Source organism: Polypterus senegalus, chromosome 15, assembly GCF_016835505.1.
Source record: "Polypterus senegalus isolate Bchr_013 chromosome 15, ASM1683550v1, whole genome shotgun sequence".
Taxonomy (NCBI): domain Eukaryota; kingdom Metazoa; phylum Chordata; class Cladistia; order Polypteriformes; family Polypteridae; genus Polypterus; species Polypterus senegalus.
The window spans coordinates 26,551,308-26,570,591 of record NC_053168.1 but is presented as its reverse complement, the minus strand read 5'-3'; the positions used below and the strand labels follow the sequence as shown (position 1 = coordinate 26,570,591).

General features: G+C 39.5%; 2 protein-coding genes across 2 annotated transcripts in view; one reads left to right on the top strand and one right to left on the bottom strand.

The window, feature by feature from the left end:
* Window positions 1-591: 591 nt before the first annotated feature.
* On the top strand, window positions 592-1,397 carry LOC120516117 (leucine-rich repeat protein lrrA-like). The gene has a single exon (XM_039737575.1). The coding sequence runs from the start codon at window positions 600-602 to the stop codon at window positions 1,395-1,397; it is 798 nt and encodes a 265-aa protein (XP_039593509.1). The 5' UTR covers window positions 592-599.
* A 9,100-nt stretch (window positions 1,398-10,497) lies between these two features.
* The window catches only part of LOC120515855 (collagen alpha-3(IX) chain-like), a 161,033-nt gene continuing 152,246 nt past the window's right edge, over window positions 10,498-19,284 (bottom strand). The window contains exons 37-38 of the mRNA XM_039737189.1: window positions 12,184-12,261; window positions 10,498-11,203 (exon numbers count right to left, since the gene is read on the bottom strand). Coding sequence (XP_039593123.1) covers window positions 11,004-11,203; window positions 12,184-12,261 — 278 coding nt within the window. The 3' untranslated portion in view covers window positions 10,498-11,003. The remainder of the gene's footprint in view (window positions 11,204-12,183; window positions 12,262-19,284) is intronic.

Sequence of the window (19,284 nt, the reverse complement as noted above, 5' to 3'; positions counted from 1 at the left end):
GGAGTAAATATCTCCTGGATGGAACTTCAGAGGGTCAGGAGCAAATGTCCAAATGTAGGCATTCCAGGGGCACTCCTGGCCTATTACTGCTGGAAAAGAGTAAAGACCAACATTCACAGGTGTCTCAGATTACAGCTCGGGGCTGAAACTGAAATACCAAAGATGACGAAATGAAGCATTACAGTACATTATAACTTGTGCTCTTTGTAATCTGAGCCAGTCCTTTTATTACCACAATACAGCGCACATTCATTCAAACTGCCTGTGCATTTTTTTGTGTGTATAAGTCATATTAAAATTCTATTCAGGAATGGTACAAAGGTTAGTGTGTTTACACTTTTGGTCTCCAAGCTACACACTATCTAATGTTTTATCAGCTCAAGGCCTTGAAGGAGAGATTAAGTGAGCGACATTCGTGCTTAAGATTGGAAAGGATTTTAAATACGATTTTAATAACACAGACTTCTTTCAGAGAATGGCTTATATATCGGGTGTATTTTCAAGTAAAGCATTTCAGAAACAAGTGCTTCAGTGGTGCAGCTGTCCACCTGGCATTGGCTTGGGTGTTGTCTGAAGAACGTCAGAAGAGACATTTTACAATGAAAGCTGCTCGTTCTCATCTCTCTTTGCTCTCAAATGGAGACACAAATTGGAAGTACAGAATCGAGCGCGACTCAAGAGAGGAAGGAAAAAGAAAGCTGAAACTGCAGGGGAAGGAGCTTCTGGCCGTACCTCTGAACATCTTTGACATGGAAGAACTGGAGGTTTTGGAAATGACCCCTGAAAGAGAGAGCTGCCTGACATACAGAATGGAATTCGTTCCCAGAGAAATTGGGCAACTGAGGAACCTGTGCGTCCTAAACCTGGATACCAATGAGCTGAAAGTCATCCCAGCTGAGATTGGTCTCTTGGAAAAGCTGGAAAGGCTTACATTAAGTAACAATTTCCTAAGCTTTCTTCCCAAGGAAATAAGCAGGCTGCAGAAGCTCACCAGTTTACACATGGCTAATAACCATTTCAGGGAACTTCCACTCCAGATTTGCCAGTTGAAGAATCTCATATTTCTGGATGCAAGTGACAACAAAATTAAAGTGATTCCTCACCATATTCAGAACTTAGCAAAGCTGGAGACTCTCCTCTTGTTTTTTAACAGGTTAGAAATGTTACCAGATACATTCTGCAACCTTAGGAATCTTCGTACTTTGTGGCTGGGAAAAAACAAAATAAGACGTCTTCCTAGACGATTTGGGGACCTTGTGAAACTGGAATGGAGAGATGAGCAGTGCTCTTCAAATTTTGAAGAAAACCCACTTGAACACCCACCCATAGCAGTATGCAGGAGCGGCATTAAAGGGATCAAAAATTACTTTTCAGGATGGAGGGATGAAGAATACTAAATTCATTCATTGTAAGCAAACGAATGAAGCTTTAGAAACATGAAAACCTTTACTTCGTAGAGTTAAAAAATAAATGATGCATTTTATGATTATGTGTTACTATGCATAAACTCCTTTATTTTTAGTAATAATACCTTGTACAGTATTCATATAATAGATGCAATATACTAATTATTCTTTTGTTAATGTCTTGCTTTTTGAAATAACCTTTCATAATCGATAACTGCATAGCTGCTTGCAAAAATACATGCTACTTTAAATGTCTTTTAATTTTTAAGTTTTTAAAAGTCCAAGTGATGATATCATGGTTCAAACTGGAGTGACACTGCGGCACAATTAGAGCACTAATACAGTACCTCACAGCTCATGGATGTTTCACCAAGCACACAGTTTTTTTGTTGGTATTACCTGTTCTTCTCAGGTGTTCAAGGGTTTTACTCCACATACTCTGCTTTTCCCCCATTATTATAAAAATATACATACAGTATTTGGTTTCTCAGTGGCTCTGAATCGGCCTAGGGTGAGTGAGTTGTGTTCTGTTACATGACATCCCAAGTCAGATGTCATATGTTGTTTGTAACATAAACTTACTCTATTTAGCTGATCTAAAATATAGAAATTATGAAAAAAATGCAAAAGTTCATTAATGGTGTTTATTTTTGTTTATTTTCCTACATATTGTAGCTATGGAAAAATAAGCACTTTGTTTTTTAAATAATTTAGCTAGTTAGTTTTTAAAACAGTCAGTCAGTCATTCTTCAACCTGCTATATCCTAACACAGGGGCACGGGGGTCTGCTGGAGCCAATCCCAACCAACACAAGGTGCAAGGCAGGAACAAATCTCGGGCAGGGCACCAGCCCACCGCAGGACACACACACACACACACACCAAGCACACACTAGGGCCAATTTTAGAATCGCCAATGCATCTAGTCTTTGGAATGTGAGAGGAAACCGGAGCACCCGGAGGAAACCCACACAGACACAGGGAGAACATGCAAACTCCTTGCAGGGAGGACCCGGGAAGTGAACCCAGGTCTCCTTACCATTGCACCACCATGCTGCCCATTTTTCAAAACAAGTTAACAAGCATGCACACTAGCTGAAGGCTATTTATTTTGAATCCAGAATTTAACACATCATAAGGTTTTGATTAAGACCAAGATCAAAGTTCTGTACCCACTGGTAATCCTGTGACAGACGGACAGACCTTAGCATTTTATATGGTACTAGCAGTTCTACACATCTAAGACTGGTTGAAATCTAAGTAATCAATGTAGACCTCAACGTTAATGTTTGCAGTGCACCATCTACTGGAATATGTTTTGTAATGTGTGTTTAAAAAAATGTATTGCATTTGTCATTCCAACAGTTGGCACATCACAAACAGTAATAAAATGTCGTACTACAAAGTTTGTGATGCACCACCTGTTGGAATGACAAATGCAGTGCCTAAGTACCTTTTATATGTCATTTGGAATTCGTAAAAGATATGTAAATGTTTGTGTTAAGCCATATGTTGGAATTACAGTGAAAAAGCAATCAGATGGGGTAACAGACACACAGACACTTATTTTTTTAATAAGGTGGACTAGCTGTGCTACCAGTCTAAGACAGGTTAAAATCTAAGTAATCAATGTAGACCTCTACATTAATGTTTGCAGTGCATCATCTATTGGAATGTATTTTGTAATGCATCCACGTTAATAAAAGAATGAGTGTGTGTTTGTACTGTATATCTGTGTGTCAGTCCGGTTGCTCTGTCTCTGTCATTCCAACACATCACATCTGTCATTATAAACATCTGTATTAACACATTTTATCTGTTGAAATAATAAAACACATCATCATTTGATGGAAATGAAACTTATCAACCTACAGAGGGCTGAATTCAAAGACACCCCAAAAATTAAAGTGAACAAATGATGCAGCAAGCTAGTCCATTTTGCTGAAATTAATTGTAGCAACTCAAAATCATACTCAGTAGTTTTTATGGACCCCCATGTGATTGTATGCATGCCTCACAATGTCGGGTGGTATCTGCTCCTAATGAGACAACGGATGGTGTCCTGGGGGATCTCCTCCCAGATCTGTACCAGGGCATCATTGAGCTCCTGGACAGTCTGAGGTGCAACCAGGCGGCGTCAGATGGACCGCAACATAATGTCCCAGAGGTGTTCTATTGGATTGAGGTCAGGCAAGCGTGGGGGCTAGTCAATGGTATCAATTCCTTCATCCTCCAGGAACTTCCTGCATATTCTCGCCACATGAGGCTGGGCATTGTCGTGCACCAGGAGGAACCCAGGACCCACTGCACCAGCATAGGGTCTGACAATGGGTCCAAGGATTTCATCCTGATACCTAATGGCAGTCAAGGTACTGTTGTCTAGCCTGTAGAGGTCTGTGTGTCCCTCCATGGATATGCCCCTCCATACCATCACTGACCCACCACCAAACGGATCATTTTGAACGATGTTACAGGCAGCATAACATTCTCCACAGTTTCTTCAGACCCTTTCACGTCTGTCACATGTACTCAGGGTGAACCTGCTCTCATCTATGAAAAGTGCATGGTACCAATGGTGGACCTGCCAATTCTGGTATTCTATGGTAAATGCCAATAGAGCTGTGCAGTGCCGGGCAGTGAGCATAGGGACCACTAGAGGACGCGGACCCTCAGGCCACCCTAATGAAGTCTTTTTCTGGTTGTTTGGTCAGAGACATTCACAACAGTGGCCTGCCTGCTGGAGGTCATTTTGTAAGGCTCTGGCAGTGCCCATCTTGTTCCTACTTGTCCAATGGAGCAGATACCAGTCCTGCTGATGAGTTAAGGACCTTCTATGGCCCTGTCCCGCTCTCCTAGAGTAACTGCCTGTCTCCTGGAATCTCCTCCATGCCCTGAGACTGTGCTGGGAGACACAGAAAATCTTCTGTCAATGGCACATATTGATGTGCCATTCTGGAGAAGTTGGACTACCTGTGCAACCTCTCTAGGGTTCAGGTATGGCCTCATGCTGTCAGTAGTGGCAGTGACCGTAGCCAAATGCAAAACTAGTGAAAAAACTGATGAGGAGGGAAAAATGTCAGTGGCCTCCACCTGTTAAACCATTTGTGTTTTGGGGGTCGTCTCATTGTTGCCTCCCTAGGGCACCAGTTGTTCATTTCATTAGCAGCAAAGCAGCTGAAACTGATGAACAACCCCCTCTGCTACTTAACTGACCAGATCAATAGTCCAGACGTTTCATTGACTTGATGCTATACTCTGATTAAAAAGTGTTCCTTTATTTTTTTGAGCAGTGTATATATGGGAATATCTTAATGGGAGCTACCACTTCAATACACACAGACACAGGAAGCAAGCAGTTGCTGGAGCAGGTCAATGGTCGGGTTAGAATGTTCCCTGCATTACCAATCTGGCGACAGACATGCTACACGGGGAGGCTGTGAACTTACAGTTGCCTCAGTGGTTCATTGTGCAGCACCATTGGGGAGCGTCTCATAAGAGCTCAAAAATCTTACAATATATATATTGTAATGCTGGGGTGCTTGTGAGATTGAATTTGGAAATAAAGACCTGTTCCCACAGGTACCAATACAGGGCACTGTCGGGGAGGACCTCCATACTTTCTTCATGACCCAAAAGTGCTTCCCGGAAGGTACAGAATGACACCGGAAGCATTCTCGGGTCCAGCTTAAAAAGGAGCCCTTTGCCACACATGGATGAGTCAGAGTCGAGGGGAAGTTGGCAACACCCAGCAGAGGTAAAGAGAAGGAAGAATTGTTACTCATTATTTGATTTATAGTGATTTTGTGGCAAATTGTTGTGGAGAAGTTCCTTTCAGAATAAATTAACCATTTTATTTGTATAACATCTTGTGTAATAGCGTGTCTTGGTTTTGGGGCTCTCTGGCACCACCTTGTGGTCAATACATATATATATATATATACATTGTGGCCACCAGAGGGCGCTCCAACTGCCCAAACCCTGACACAGACAGATGCAGACACAAGTTTTGCCATGCCACACTGCACACGTTTATTGTATTGGGGAAGTGCTTTTCCCTTGCTTCCCATCGCAGCACAGTTCCAAACAGTCCGAGCACCAATACAAGTAAAACACACTACTTTTTCCTTCTCTTTCTCACCCTTGTTCCACTTCCACCCCTCCTTTGGCAATCTTCATCCTCTTCCACTTGACTTTGGCACCTCGAGTGAAGTGAGGAGGCTTCTTTTATGATGCTCCTGGGAGTGCTCCAGGTCACTTGTTAGCCAGATCTGGAATCACTCCCAGGTGTGGTGGAAGCCCAATGTAGGGCTCTGCAGCTCCTCCTGGCAGCCCCAATGAAACCCAACAAGGGTGTCTTGAACTCCAACTCCCATGAAGCCCTGTGGGAATCCGTGGAGCCACAGCAACCCTTTAGCGATCTGGGGGAGGCAGTGTCCTGTGCACATCTGCTTCCCCGGCCCCGCTCCCTCAGTTCTTCTGGTATATCGACCTCCTGGCCGAGCAGGTGCTACAGCCATCTGTCACAGTGTATATTTATATATATATATACAGTATATATTAGTTTCTGCCTTGTCCCCTTTATGTAGAACCTAAGGGGTTGGGGCCACCTGATAATGCAGCTCCTCTGTTTTTAAATCTTGTGCTTTATTCATTTTTGATGATTTTTGTATTTCCTGGAGTTTGACCCTTGCTCTTTTTGGAAGGTATTGTTTTTGAATTGTAATTATTGGATTTCTTTATTTTTAGCAAAACCTATTTTTGATCCTTTTATTTTCTCTTTACTCTGTTTTGCAGTGTTTTAGAATCATCTTCAATACATCTTTAAATTCATTGGGAACTTTTTTGGCTTCTCTTGTTCCAGAACTGTACAGTTTTCCTTTTCTCCACTTTGGGAGATTTTGAGACTTCTACTGCTTAAAAGTCTTAGCCCCATGTTTGAGGTGGTGAGGCCTGCTCTTTTAGTCTGTTCAGTGCAGGTATGGCTTTTGGGTTTTTAAAATCATTTATAACATTTTTGTGTGGCTGGAACACAACAGAAGACTTTCTGAGTGTCCTTTTTGACTTGTGTTTTGTGTTCTGGCTTTCTTGTTTCGGTTTTATTTTGACTTCCTGATAATTTTGATCCATGAGTTTTTTTCTCTCTCATCTCCTGCTTTTTTCAAGAATAACTCTTTCTTTGTTTTTCTATCTGTGGAATAACACACTCATTCACATTAAAATTTAGAGTTCCCAAATAATCTAATACAAAAATCAGATTTAGAATGTGAGGAGAAGCCGAATGACATGAACACTCTGCACAGACAGTCACTAAGCCTTTGGGCACTAGTATGAAATGCTGTACTATATATAATACAGGCAGTCCCCGGGTTATGTACGAGATAGGGACTGTAGGTTTGTTCTTAAGTTGAGTTTGTATGTAATGAACAGGTACATTATTTTAATAAATGCTATTTTTGACCGACTGTAACCAAGTGCTCTGCCAATGAATGATGGAGTTTCACCTCTCGTCTTTCTGACCTTTTTATTATTCCTACTTTATTTTCAATGGTGATGGTTTTTCTCTTCTTTGCTGTATCACCAGCACTTGCATCAGATTTGTGTTTCAGAGACATTCTTGAAGGGTGAAGACAAAAGGTTAAGATGAGCTCTTCTGCACAGCGCTATACAGGTAACACTGCAGGAAGGCACCCGTTGTCAGCACATCTGATTTATAGGGTGGGCCAGATATAATTATGCAATTTTCATTACGCTATAACTTATTCAGTTTATTACATAGAAAATCACCCGAAAAATCCCGGACCATTGAGAAATGTGCGAACTGACGACATGAAGAATCGTCTTCGCGCCGAACTGGAATCGTCCCTGCATAAATCAAAGTCATCCAGACGATCTGGATCTGCATAATTTGATCTGGGCCACCCTGTACGGACAAGAGACAACTTCCTGCTATGTCCGTAACAGTACAAGCAGGCTTGCTATTGAGAATGAATGGGGGCAATGACGGGCAGTTCTTCACCAGCCCACCTCACAGTCACCTCCACTACAGTATACTGCCTGCAGCGTCTGCAACACCGCCGTCCCCATTCAACACGCAGCCATCCGAGGCACACTATAATGCTACCCCCACCACCCCTTTCACCATCAATGGCCTTAGTTCAGCCACAACTGGGTCACTGCTTGCAGCATTACCAGCCGCCCACCTAGAACGAATGGGGCAGGCAGTGAAACCGCTTGACACCGGGAGCCGGCCGAGGGACACTACACTGCGTGAGCAGCCAAATTGCCCCCCTCCAGCCTCTGTCCAGCCACCGCTTGCAGCGTCCCCAGACCAAAGATGACGGAGCGGCAGTTACTGAGGCGCATGCGTCGCAGCTGCGGCCCCGTTCGTATGTCGTAGGTCGGATGTCCGTAACCTGGGGACTACCTGTACTGATCTATGACAGTAGTGCTAAATACAAAATGAAAAGAAAAAAGAAATGAAAAATAGTACAATGTTTAATTAAATTAGATTACTATGTATTAAATTGGCCCAGTGACTAAATAAATTATAAAAATGGATGGGTGAAAATTGCCTGGGTGCATTAAAAGCCAAGCAGGCTGACTTATTATTTGATAATGTATGCTCTTTCTATAAAAAGTGATTGAAAGACAGCAAAGGTATTTAAAAATAACAGCCTCCTATAGAGTCTAAAGATTGACCTTTCATGCCTCCTCGTTGTTTGTGCAACCTTCCTTGAAAAAAATGTTTGTTTTTGTTTTTTTTATATGTGTCAGAGGTGTTTTTTTCTTTTTTTTAGCTGTGGAACATTTTAGTGTTGTTGATATTCATATTTGAATTTCTAAGAGGAAGATTAAAAATAACGTCTCTAATAAATCTTTAACTAAAATGAAGTATCAAGTGAGAAATGTAATTAGATCACAGACTAAGTAGTGTTAAGCAAAAATAACATCTTGTGAGAATTGAAAAATAATTTTAACTAAAATAATTTGAGAAAACTTTTGTGAATTTATACTTAGAATAACATTTCCAGACAACCTTAATTTAATCTATAGTCTGTTGGGGGGGAATATCCTATAATTGGGTGCAGGTCAGGGAAATCCCACAAGTCCACTCAAATACACACTACTAATGTGGAGTTACCAATTAACAGCAAATTAAATTTCTGCCTCTCTGTTCTCAATGGAAGACGTTTGGAACCACCAGGACTCTTCCTAGAGTGGGCTGTCTGGCTGATGGGTAAACATGAAAGAAGAGTCTTGATCAGGGAGGAACTTGAGCCTAGTGGTCACTCTAAAAGGCATTCAGAAGTCCTCTGCTGGGAACCTGTCAGAAGGATGACCATCTCAGCGGCACTCCATCAATCAGATGGACGCCACTCTTGAGTAAAAGGCATATAGAACATCCCATGATGATTTGGGTTTACTTGGAGACTTCTTTTACTATCATATGGTTAGGTCTTGGGCTGAATTTGCTGAGCTGCCCAGTCCTGGACAAATTAACAGTTCTTAGATATCTACACCACTGGTAGATTAGTTTCCTTACACTGGAATCACTGATTTCAAACAATTTGGCAATCTTATTAAATCCCTTGCCAGACTCCTAGGACTCCACATATTTTTTTTCTGAGGGCCTTAGAGATCTTTTGATCTTGGTATGATGACACCCCACACATCGATAAACAAGAGAATGCCAGACCCTTGATATCTGTAGTTTAAATAAGACAGGGTCCGCCTGAATACTCCATAAGGAGGTTCTAACCATTGGTACTCAATCTGAAACCACCTGATTCTAATTTGATGGATCTGAAGTGGTAATAAATGTAGGGGTGTACTTGCATTCTCTAAATGACAAATGTACATTTTTGTTAATTTAGATTATAAGAATAAATATGATGTCTATGTGACATTTATTCAAGTATATCACTTGAGTATAAACACTTTGCAATAAGGTCTAATGCTTGCCCATTCATGCATGTCGAAAATTTCAATAATTTCAATGGGATGCACCTACTTTTTTACGTGACTGTATATGGGTTTGGGGTAAGCGGCAAAGACGTACCTTGCCTCAGATGTTCTTATTTAATACACCGGCCCTGAGTAAATGAAATCACTCTCTGTTGATTGTCTCATCACAGTTCAGATATCTAGGAGTTAAAGTGAAAAGAAAATGTAATAATCTATTTAAATTTAATTTCTTCAACGGGATGAAAATAGTTTTATCTTCTGAAAGAGCTAAACTGAAACTCCTTTCTGAAAATGACCTTAAAAAGAGTGTGTTTTCACAATATTCATCCCATCACACATACAAAGACTGAAAGTGTAACAACACCGAGTGTTACAGGTGTTGGCTCATATGTGGAGTCAAAACACCACTGGAAAAAATTTTCAGTTTTTTGAATTTTGCAATTGAGGATGAAGGACTGTAGACGTGCACAATAATTCTTTGTTGGTGTCCACGATTGGGGTCATTTTTCCCAAATGTTAGTGATATCATTAAATGTGAACCTCTGTTTAGTGTATCTTTAATACATGCTGCAAAAAATGTTACTTTAAAAAATGTTATAATCATTAAAGATGTATTAAAATTAGATTTAAAAATAATTAAAAATTCATGTTAGATTAAATCATTTTTGTTAGTATAATATATATTGACTATTTTAATGAATGTAACACTAGTGCACATCTATATTACGTGCACTACGCAAGCATTATGTTGGTGTGCTGCTGGACACAGCGAATTTCATGTAATGTCATGTGATAAAAATGTTGTCGTTAAGGACCTTCCATATAAACCAAAATCATTCTAATCCACAAAGTTTTTAGAAGAATTTAAGGTCTGTAAATCATTTTTCTACAGTCCATTTAAATTTAGTTATCAAGAGCACGATAAAAATGTATTCTTTGATACACAAGTTGTTCATTAGTGTATTATCTTTACAAACTGAACATTTACGATACTCTGATAGTAGTTTTTGACACGATGTAATCTGAATGTCGTAAGACTAATGTTTCATTAGGAAAGCCAACCCCTAAACGAAAAGGAAAGGACCGATACGTTTGTGTTTTTGCAATAAAACATTATACAAAATGGATAAAACAACTGATTTTACATTATTATTCATGGGGAGAACAGAAAGAGACTGACAATAGTACATAAAACCTTTTGTATAAATCATCTAAAAATGAATACATTTTTGTAATTGACTGAACACTGAATTAGATATTTAAATACATAAAATGGAAATAAAATGAGTCTCAACATTGTAAATGTGGGCATTTCCTCTAGATAATAATCTCATGTATTATGCAAATGAACGAACACACATGCAACAAAATCTCTTATTTACAGGATTGTGGAAATGCTTAGTCACAGGTATACCTTTGGTATTTTTACATCTGAATGTCATATGTTTAAATGCTTTAGCATCTACTGTAACAGAAGGTAATAGTTATAAAAATATGTGACACAACCCAAATCAAATGTCTAAAAGGCCAGAAACTGATGACCACAGCTGACAGTCCTCCAATAATTTAATTAAAAATGGAAAGCATTCTGTACTCTTGAAGTCATTTATTTCTAAAATTATTTTCACTTTCTTTAAGGCCCCTTCATATTAGATTTTTTTCCACCCATTGGTATGAAAAGTGGGTTGGCACCAATGCAGTTTGAAGGATCACATAATCCAGGTGGGCCTCTGAGACCACGAGAGCCTGGATAGCCACTTTGTCCTGCTAGTCCTGGCTCTCCTTTTGCGCCATCACGTCCAGGCTTACCAATACCAGGCAGGCCAGGTTCTCCTGCAAAAACATTGAACATATCACGAGTTAATAGAAAGCATAGAAATGTTTATGTGCACCCTCCCATTTCTGTAATGAATAAATCTAATAGTCAAGTCTGAGTCTCAGAGCACATTTAATAATTAAAATGCAAAATGTATGATGTATTTGTAAGGGAAAAGTAAAACAGTGCCTGAAATTACCTGCCTGATATGCTAGGACAGGGGTGGTCAATGTCGGTCCTGGAGGGCCACAGTGGCTGCAGGTTTTTGCTCCAATGCAGTTTCGTAATGAAAAGTCAATTATTGCTGTTGAAGCTCTTATTGATTAAGTGACATTTTGATACTTCATTTTAGTTATCTCGTTTGTTAAGGGTCCCCACCCTTAATTGCTTATTTCAATCTTAAAACAGCTGCATTCTGTGTTTTTAATGGCTCCTTGTTAGCAATAAGATGTAAACGACAAAGGAGCCAACAGTGCTTCATCTAAGAACACAAGGTGTTTCTAGAATGTACATTTTATCAGAGTGTTCATTGGTGGGATTGAAATTTTTACTCTCTATTATATGTAAATGAACCTTAGTGATAACAGGAGCTGTAATATGTTCTGTTTAGAGCTTATCTTCAACAATTAAAAGAAAGTGCTTTGTGGTGAAAAATCCATGCTTGTCTTGAAAATTTCAGAATTAGAGCACGCAGATAACACTTCGAAATACAGTATGTCTTCCCTTATCAGTCTCTTGATATAACTGGAAAAATGCTTAATTATAATATTAGCACAATTATATATATATATATATATATATATATATATATATATATATATATATTTAGTAAAATATATAAAAATCAATGTGGAAAATATGAAAAAGTTATGAACAAGGAAATGGACAATGTTAAATTAACTTCTACAAATGGTAATACAGTATAGTAACACTTCTGCTGTAAGATGAAGTGATTTTTTTTTGTTTTACTTTATGCTGATAGCAAAGAAATTCATACCTGGAGGGCCTGGCAGCCCTTGACTCCCACGAACACCAATTCCAGGGTCTCCCTTTTCACCTTTTTCTCCACTGTCACCTGTTGTAATAATTTTTGAATAGCAATTAAACATTTACATTCTTGTTTAAAATTCCTGTAATAAGCAGATAAGCCAATATATGGCTGAGTCTGATGCAGGCATTGGAGGTCATGGTCTTCCACGAGCCTCCTTTTCTTGAGACACTAAAAATCTCATTGCAGCACCACTCATGGTGTTTCTCTGCCTTTCTCTTGCTCTCTTTCCATTGATTTTACCAAGTGATGCAACACTTTCAATGTCTTAAGCTCCCAGGATGGGACCTAAATATTTTAATTGTCTTTTTTACCTATGCTCTCCTTAATACTTCTTTATTTGTTACTTTAACTGTCTGTGAAATTTTTAACATTCTTCTAAAACAAATCACATCTTACACCTTCCATTATTTTGCACAATGTTCATGTTTAAGAAATTTAAAACAAACCAAACGCATCACCTTATAATATTCACCTTTGTGTTCATTGTTATGTGTTGGTTGGTTTAGTATGTCTTTTAACTGCATAAAACATATTTTTATATCCTTCTCTTGATTAAGTGGCCAAGTATCAAGGCTGACTTTCAAAATATGCTTTCTTATATTTCTTTTCAGTTGTTTATTGCCTCCTTCTTATTTTATTCTTGAACAACACTGTGGAAATATGATTTGCATTATGCTTGACTGAACTCTGAAGAAATAATCCTTTCAAAGTAAAAACTCAATTTATGAAAAGCTTATTAAAACATTAGAACAATCTAGACGAGAACAGACCATTCAGCACAACAAAGCTCAGTATTGCTATCCACTTAATTCTTCTAAAATAACATCAAGTCAAGTTCTGAATATCCCTAAAGTCCTACTGTTTACCACATTACTTGGCAGCTTATTCCAAGTGTCTATGTTTCTCTGTGTAAAGAAAAACTTCCTATTGTTTGTGCGAAATTTACCCTTCACAAGTTTCCATCTGTGCCCCCGTGTTCTTGATGAACTCATTTTAAAATAACAGTCTCGATCCATTGGTTGAATTCCCTTTATAATTTTAAACACCTCAGTCATGTCTCCTCTTAATCTTCTTTTACTTAAACTGTAAAGGTTCAGCTCTTTTAATCTTTCCTCATAACTCATCCCCTGTAGCCCTGGAATCAGCCTAGTCACTCTTCTCTGGACTTTCTCTTGTGCTGTTATGTCTTTTTTGTAGCCTGGAGACCAAAACTGCACACAGTACTCCAGGTGAGGCCTCACTAAAACGTAGGTATAACCTCCTTTGATTTGTACTCACACATCAAGGCGCTATATAACCTGACATTCTGTTGGCCTTCTTTCTGGCTTCTGAACACTGTATGGCAGTTGACAGTGACAAATGCACTATGACTACTAAATCCTTCAGTCCTTATTGTCTCTACGACTATGTCCACAATATGGTATTTTCATTTAAAAACACAGACATTAGTCACTGTTTTCATCTTTTGTCCACACTACCCTGATTTTGTTTAACTTTTGAGAATGTCCTCCATAGCAGTATACTGTGTTACAGTATGGATTGGTGAAAATGTTACGTTTTGTAAATGGAGCATAGCAAACAGAGAGGAATTGCTTTCCATGGTTCTTCTAGTGTTGCTTTCCAGCCTGCATCTATATTGCATTTTGTACAGTCTGAGTGCTGCATACTTGTTAGATCAGGCTGGGGAGCATGCACTGGTAAAGCACATTGCCACACCCATCACATGGTGAAACAGCTCGGGATCCCGATTGGCAAGCCCCCAGACAGACTCGTCGTCCAGTCCCACCCTCTCAAAATGACCATCTATCTGCCACAGCCTGGTGTTACATGGGTGTCCCCTTGGCCTGGTCCCTTGGGCCCTCAACAATAAGGATCCTGCCAGTTGGATCACCCTCGGGGAATCATACCACTTTGCTGCAGTACCGTAACTGATGCTCCCTCACAATGTAGATATTGTGCCTCATTCAGGAGTCCGTGAGTAACCGCTCATACGACACAAAGTCAAACCAGCGGTACTCAAAGATTCCCTGAAGAGACACAGTACAAAAGGAGTCCAGTCTTCGTCTCAGGTCACTGGATAGCATCCATGTCTCACAACCATATAGCAAAACAGGAAGCACCACGACTGTGAAGATTGGACCTTTGTACTTTTGCACAGATATTGGGAGCACCACACACCCCTTTCCAGCGACCTCATGACACCCCCATGCCCTTCCAATCCGTCTACTGACTTCATAGAAAGAGTCACCAGAGACACGAATGTCACTGCCAAGGTAAGTAAACCTCTTGACAAGGTCAACACTCTCTCTGCAAACAGACACATTGCTGATGGCTGTGCCCAAAAGGTCATTAAAGGCCTGGATCTTGGTTTTTATCCTGGGCATTAGCAAGCCCAGACATACATGTGCATACTTGTAAAAAAGGCAATTAATTTACAATTCTCTACGTTTTTTTTAACAGATCCCCTTCGAGGCTTTTTTCCACTGATGTGTGCATGCGCCATGTAGGTGAACACCTAAGTCATATGCTTTTTCAATTTTTTTTAGTGTGGGTGGCAATACCTTCATAAATAATACGAAAATGCTAATGTGGACAGAGATAATTTTTATTTAAAAGTGTCATTTGTAAATTAAAATGTCGTAGTATGGGAGTAGCATATGTAGTCTAAAGCCTTGTTCACACGGGCGTTAAAATCGAGCGTTTTTTTTGCGTTCGTAGCGTCCGGTGAGCACGGATCAAGTGCCAAGTGTTTTCTACGTAGGAGTCAATGAGAGTGTTCACACGGGCTTTGGTGACGTGCGTTTGTCCGGCAGCGTGTTTATACGGCATCAAAAAAATGTTGCATGCAGCTTTTTCTTGGCGTTCAAAACCCAACGAACGCAAGGAAACCGCTTCTAGTTCGTTTTCTGCGCGTTTATTTTACGCTTTGGAGGACCGGATATATCCCATGATCCTACATGCTATACATAGGGAAATGAGGGAAAAAAGACAAATAAAATGTCGAAAGAGGTTGATCCTTTAACCCGACGTTGTGCAGTCAGAGGATGAACCCAGTAGCGGCGGCGATTTTTTCTCTCTCTATGTCGCCATATTACGAGTATTTTTAAAACAAGAAGATTAATATCTAACATAGCAAAATGGTCCATATTGAAAGGAGGCTCCTCAAATTAAACGACAAGGGCTTTCATATCCAGTTCCCGACACTGCCTCCACAGGTTAACACACAAACTACAATTTGGGCTGCAGGCTGGCGTTAGACAGAGACAAATGAACGCCGGTGTAGAAGTCAATCGATCGCCACCACAAAATGCAACATAAACGTCTAGGACGTTCAGAGCAAGTTCGTTTATCCAAAAATGTAACGCCCGTATGAACAAGGCCTAAGTGCTGTGTATGGCTTTATCTGGGCCAGATATCATCAGTCTGAGGAACTTAGAGTCATTGCACTGCTTGCAGATTTCAACCTTTCCTGTTTTCAAATTATACTTTTATTTAAACAGATATATAGTCTTTAGGGTGTTAAGGTGGTGAAACTTTGTAGAGATTTTACCTCATACATGTAGAAACCTGGGCATGAATCCTGACCTGTACTGTACACTGTCTGTGAAAAGGTTTCATGGACTCCCCATGTTTGCATAGGCATCTACTTTGGTAATCCAGTATTCTACTACCATCAGAAATATCAAGTCTGGCGCCAAATAGGGCGTCTGAAATTTGTTGGGAAACAAATCTGTGAACTACATTCATTTTCCGGAGTTATTTATTTAACAATATTTTAGCAAAAAATGTATGCATTTTGAACTTAGTGAGCATTTGACTGGATGACTTGACATGTAGATTATATGACAAGAGTAACGTGAGATTTTTGATATTATTTACTGTTGTCATGCCAACACTACAAACTACATTTGGTAAGTAGCTTATAAAAAATATATACCTTTTCACACACATTATATACAGTATATATATATATATATATATATATATATATATATATATATATATATATATATCTGTATATCTATATATCTATATATATATATACACACACACACACACATTATATATATCTATATATCTATATCTATATATATATATATATATATATATATATATATATATATAGCAAAATACCCGAGCTTCACAGCGGCGAAGTACTGCCTTACAAGTTTTATTAAGAAGAAAATTAAACCTTTTTAAACTGAGGGAAAATATACCAATAATTATTTGTTAAGGATCTCTTTGTATACCACATTGTGAGTTTGGCCCTCCGGTTGTAATATGACCAAGCTGTGCGCTGAGCTTACTCTTAAGCATGCAAAGTACAGTTGGCCATATGAACAGTAATCTTGTTTCAAATCTCACAGCTTGGATTGCTGCTGTCATAATCGGTTTGAGTTTCATGGTTTGTTTCAATTACGAGGAGTAATTGTAATACGGCAGTATTTGTAGGACTTGTGTTGAAGAGACATTCGGCATCTGTCAAGCGTTGTAAGTATACAACCAGTTTCATCGCTAACTTCACATCCAGCTTTTGAGAGTTTAAACATTCATAAACATCAAAGTGTCCACTACTGAAATTGTCACCTGTTAATCTAAGATGTTTAAGAGGCACTGGCGGTTGTCAAAAGGTGTAAAATATTTGGCCGTTTTGGTACACTTGAAAGCGACAACCGAACAATTCAGCGGCAGCCATCAACTCACATGCAGATGCATAGGTGAAGGGCTTAAGCATTTCACTCTTCTAGTGCTCCTGTGTAGTATAATTATCTCCTGTACCGTCATCTATCCACACCTTGAACCTGTCCCAGTCATTCAATACATAAGACACAATGTTCCTCTGGATATCAAGAGTGAGCTTGATATGGCCGTGCAATATGTAACAAAGAGAATGGAAAAGGTAGGTGCCATCTCCGGGCATGGAAACCACTCGGTAAGTGACAGTTCTTTGATCGATGGTGATCACCTCGATAGACATGTTAATGTGGGTACTGTTGGAATGATAAAGAAATTGGGTACCTGAACTATGTAAAGTAAGTCTAAAATACCTACACAATAACTATAATCGTAATAAATGAACAATAAAACAGCGGTGAAGCCGTGGATTAAATAAAAAGGCTGTAGTTATCAGCAGGGAGACGTGAATCCCGTGGCGAAGCAAGGAAGGAAATCTAGAGACTGGAGCGACGGACGGCCTTATATAGGCAGGCAGTCAACAACATGAGAGGCGTTGGGATGGGGGACCCAATGCCGCCTCACACGGTGACTGAGCTGCAGGCTATGGACGTATATATGTACGTAAGTAGGATTCAGTTAGCATTGCGAACCCGCGTACCAAATTTCTTGAAGATGGGCCCATAAGTAACAAAGACTGTTGAAAAGTTCAATATGGTGGCCGACAGTGGCATCATACCACCGAAATAAGTACCAAATTTCAGCCTTCTACCTACACGGGAATTTGGAGAATTAGTAACATTGGAAAGTTCAATACGGCGGCTGACAGTGGCGTCATACCACCGAAATAAGTACGTACATTGGTTTCGGTTAGCGCAGGGAAGCCGCCTACCAAATTTCGTGAAGATGGGGCCATAAATTAGAAAGTTCAACATGGCGGACGTTGTTGACCGTTATGACCGTTAAGCGTAGAATTTTGAAATGAAACCTGCTTAACTTTTGTAAGTAAGCTGTAAGGAATGAGTCTGCCAAATTTCAGCCTTCTACCTACACGGGAAGTTGCAGAATTAGTGACATTTGGAAAATTTAATATGGCGGCCGACAGTGGTGTCATACCACCAAAATAAGTACGTACATCAGTTTTGGTTAGCTCAGGGAAGCCACGTACCAAATTTCGTGAAGATGGGGTCAGCCTTCTACCTATACAGGAAGTTGGAAAATTAGTGATGTTGGAAAGTTCAATATGGCGGCCGACAGTGGCATCATATCATCGAAATAAGTACGTACATCGGTTTCGGTTAACGCAGGGAAGCCACCTACCAAATTTCGTGAAGATGGGGCCATAAATAAGAAAGTTCAACATGGCGGACCTTGTCGACTGTTATCGACTGTTATGACCGTTACATGTAGAATTTCGAAATGAAACCACTTAACTTTTGTAAGTAAGCTGTAAGGAATGAGCCTGCCAAATTTCAGCCTTCTACCTACACGGGAAGTTGGAGAATTAGTGATGAGTGAGTGAGTGAGTGAGTGAATGAGTGAGTGAGTGAGTGAGTGATTGAGGGCTTTGCCTTTTATTAGTATAGATTAATCACTTTTTCCATGCTTAGGCTAATTCATTTTTTTTATTTTGATAAAATACAATTTAAAGTGTAGGTTAGCATGGGGGTATTGCGATTAAATCAAGTGACACTTCCAAGCATTTAAAGCCAAGCCCGATTGCCTCTTGTATGGAGTTTACACGTTCTTCCTGCATCTGAATGGGTTTTCCCTGGATACTACGGATTCCTCCCTTGTCCTAAAGATGTCCAAATTTGGCATCAAATTTGATCAGTGACCCTAAACTGGCGCAGTATGGGTGAGTTTCTGTGTGTGGACGAGTGTGCTTTGAATTAGACACCATCGCGTCCAAGGGTGTTTTCCAATCTGATGCTGTTTAGATAGGATCTGTCTTACCACAAGAGTATGCAGGATTACGCAGACTTTTAAAAATAAATAATATGAAAGTCTATTATATATTCTGTACTGCAAGAAAGATACTTGACATCAGTGCAAAGTACATTCCTAAATCAGACTTCATTTTACCTCCATTTTTAATTTTTTATTATAATACCAATAAGTTGCAGTTTTCTTGTTTGCTGTGCTTGGCGATTTAAAGGTTCAATTTTATACAATATCACAGATTTGTAAAGATCATGAACAAACATACTGCACGGTACTCATTCATTAAGCCAACTTTTTACATACTCAGTTAAACAAATGTGTGTGTCTAAGTGGCTCTTTGCTGTAGGATATAATCCAAAATGAGTTCCTATTTCACAAATTATACTCAACATCAAGGACCTTAATGATCAGGAGTGCTGCCACCAACTC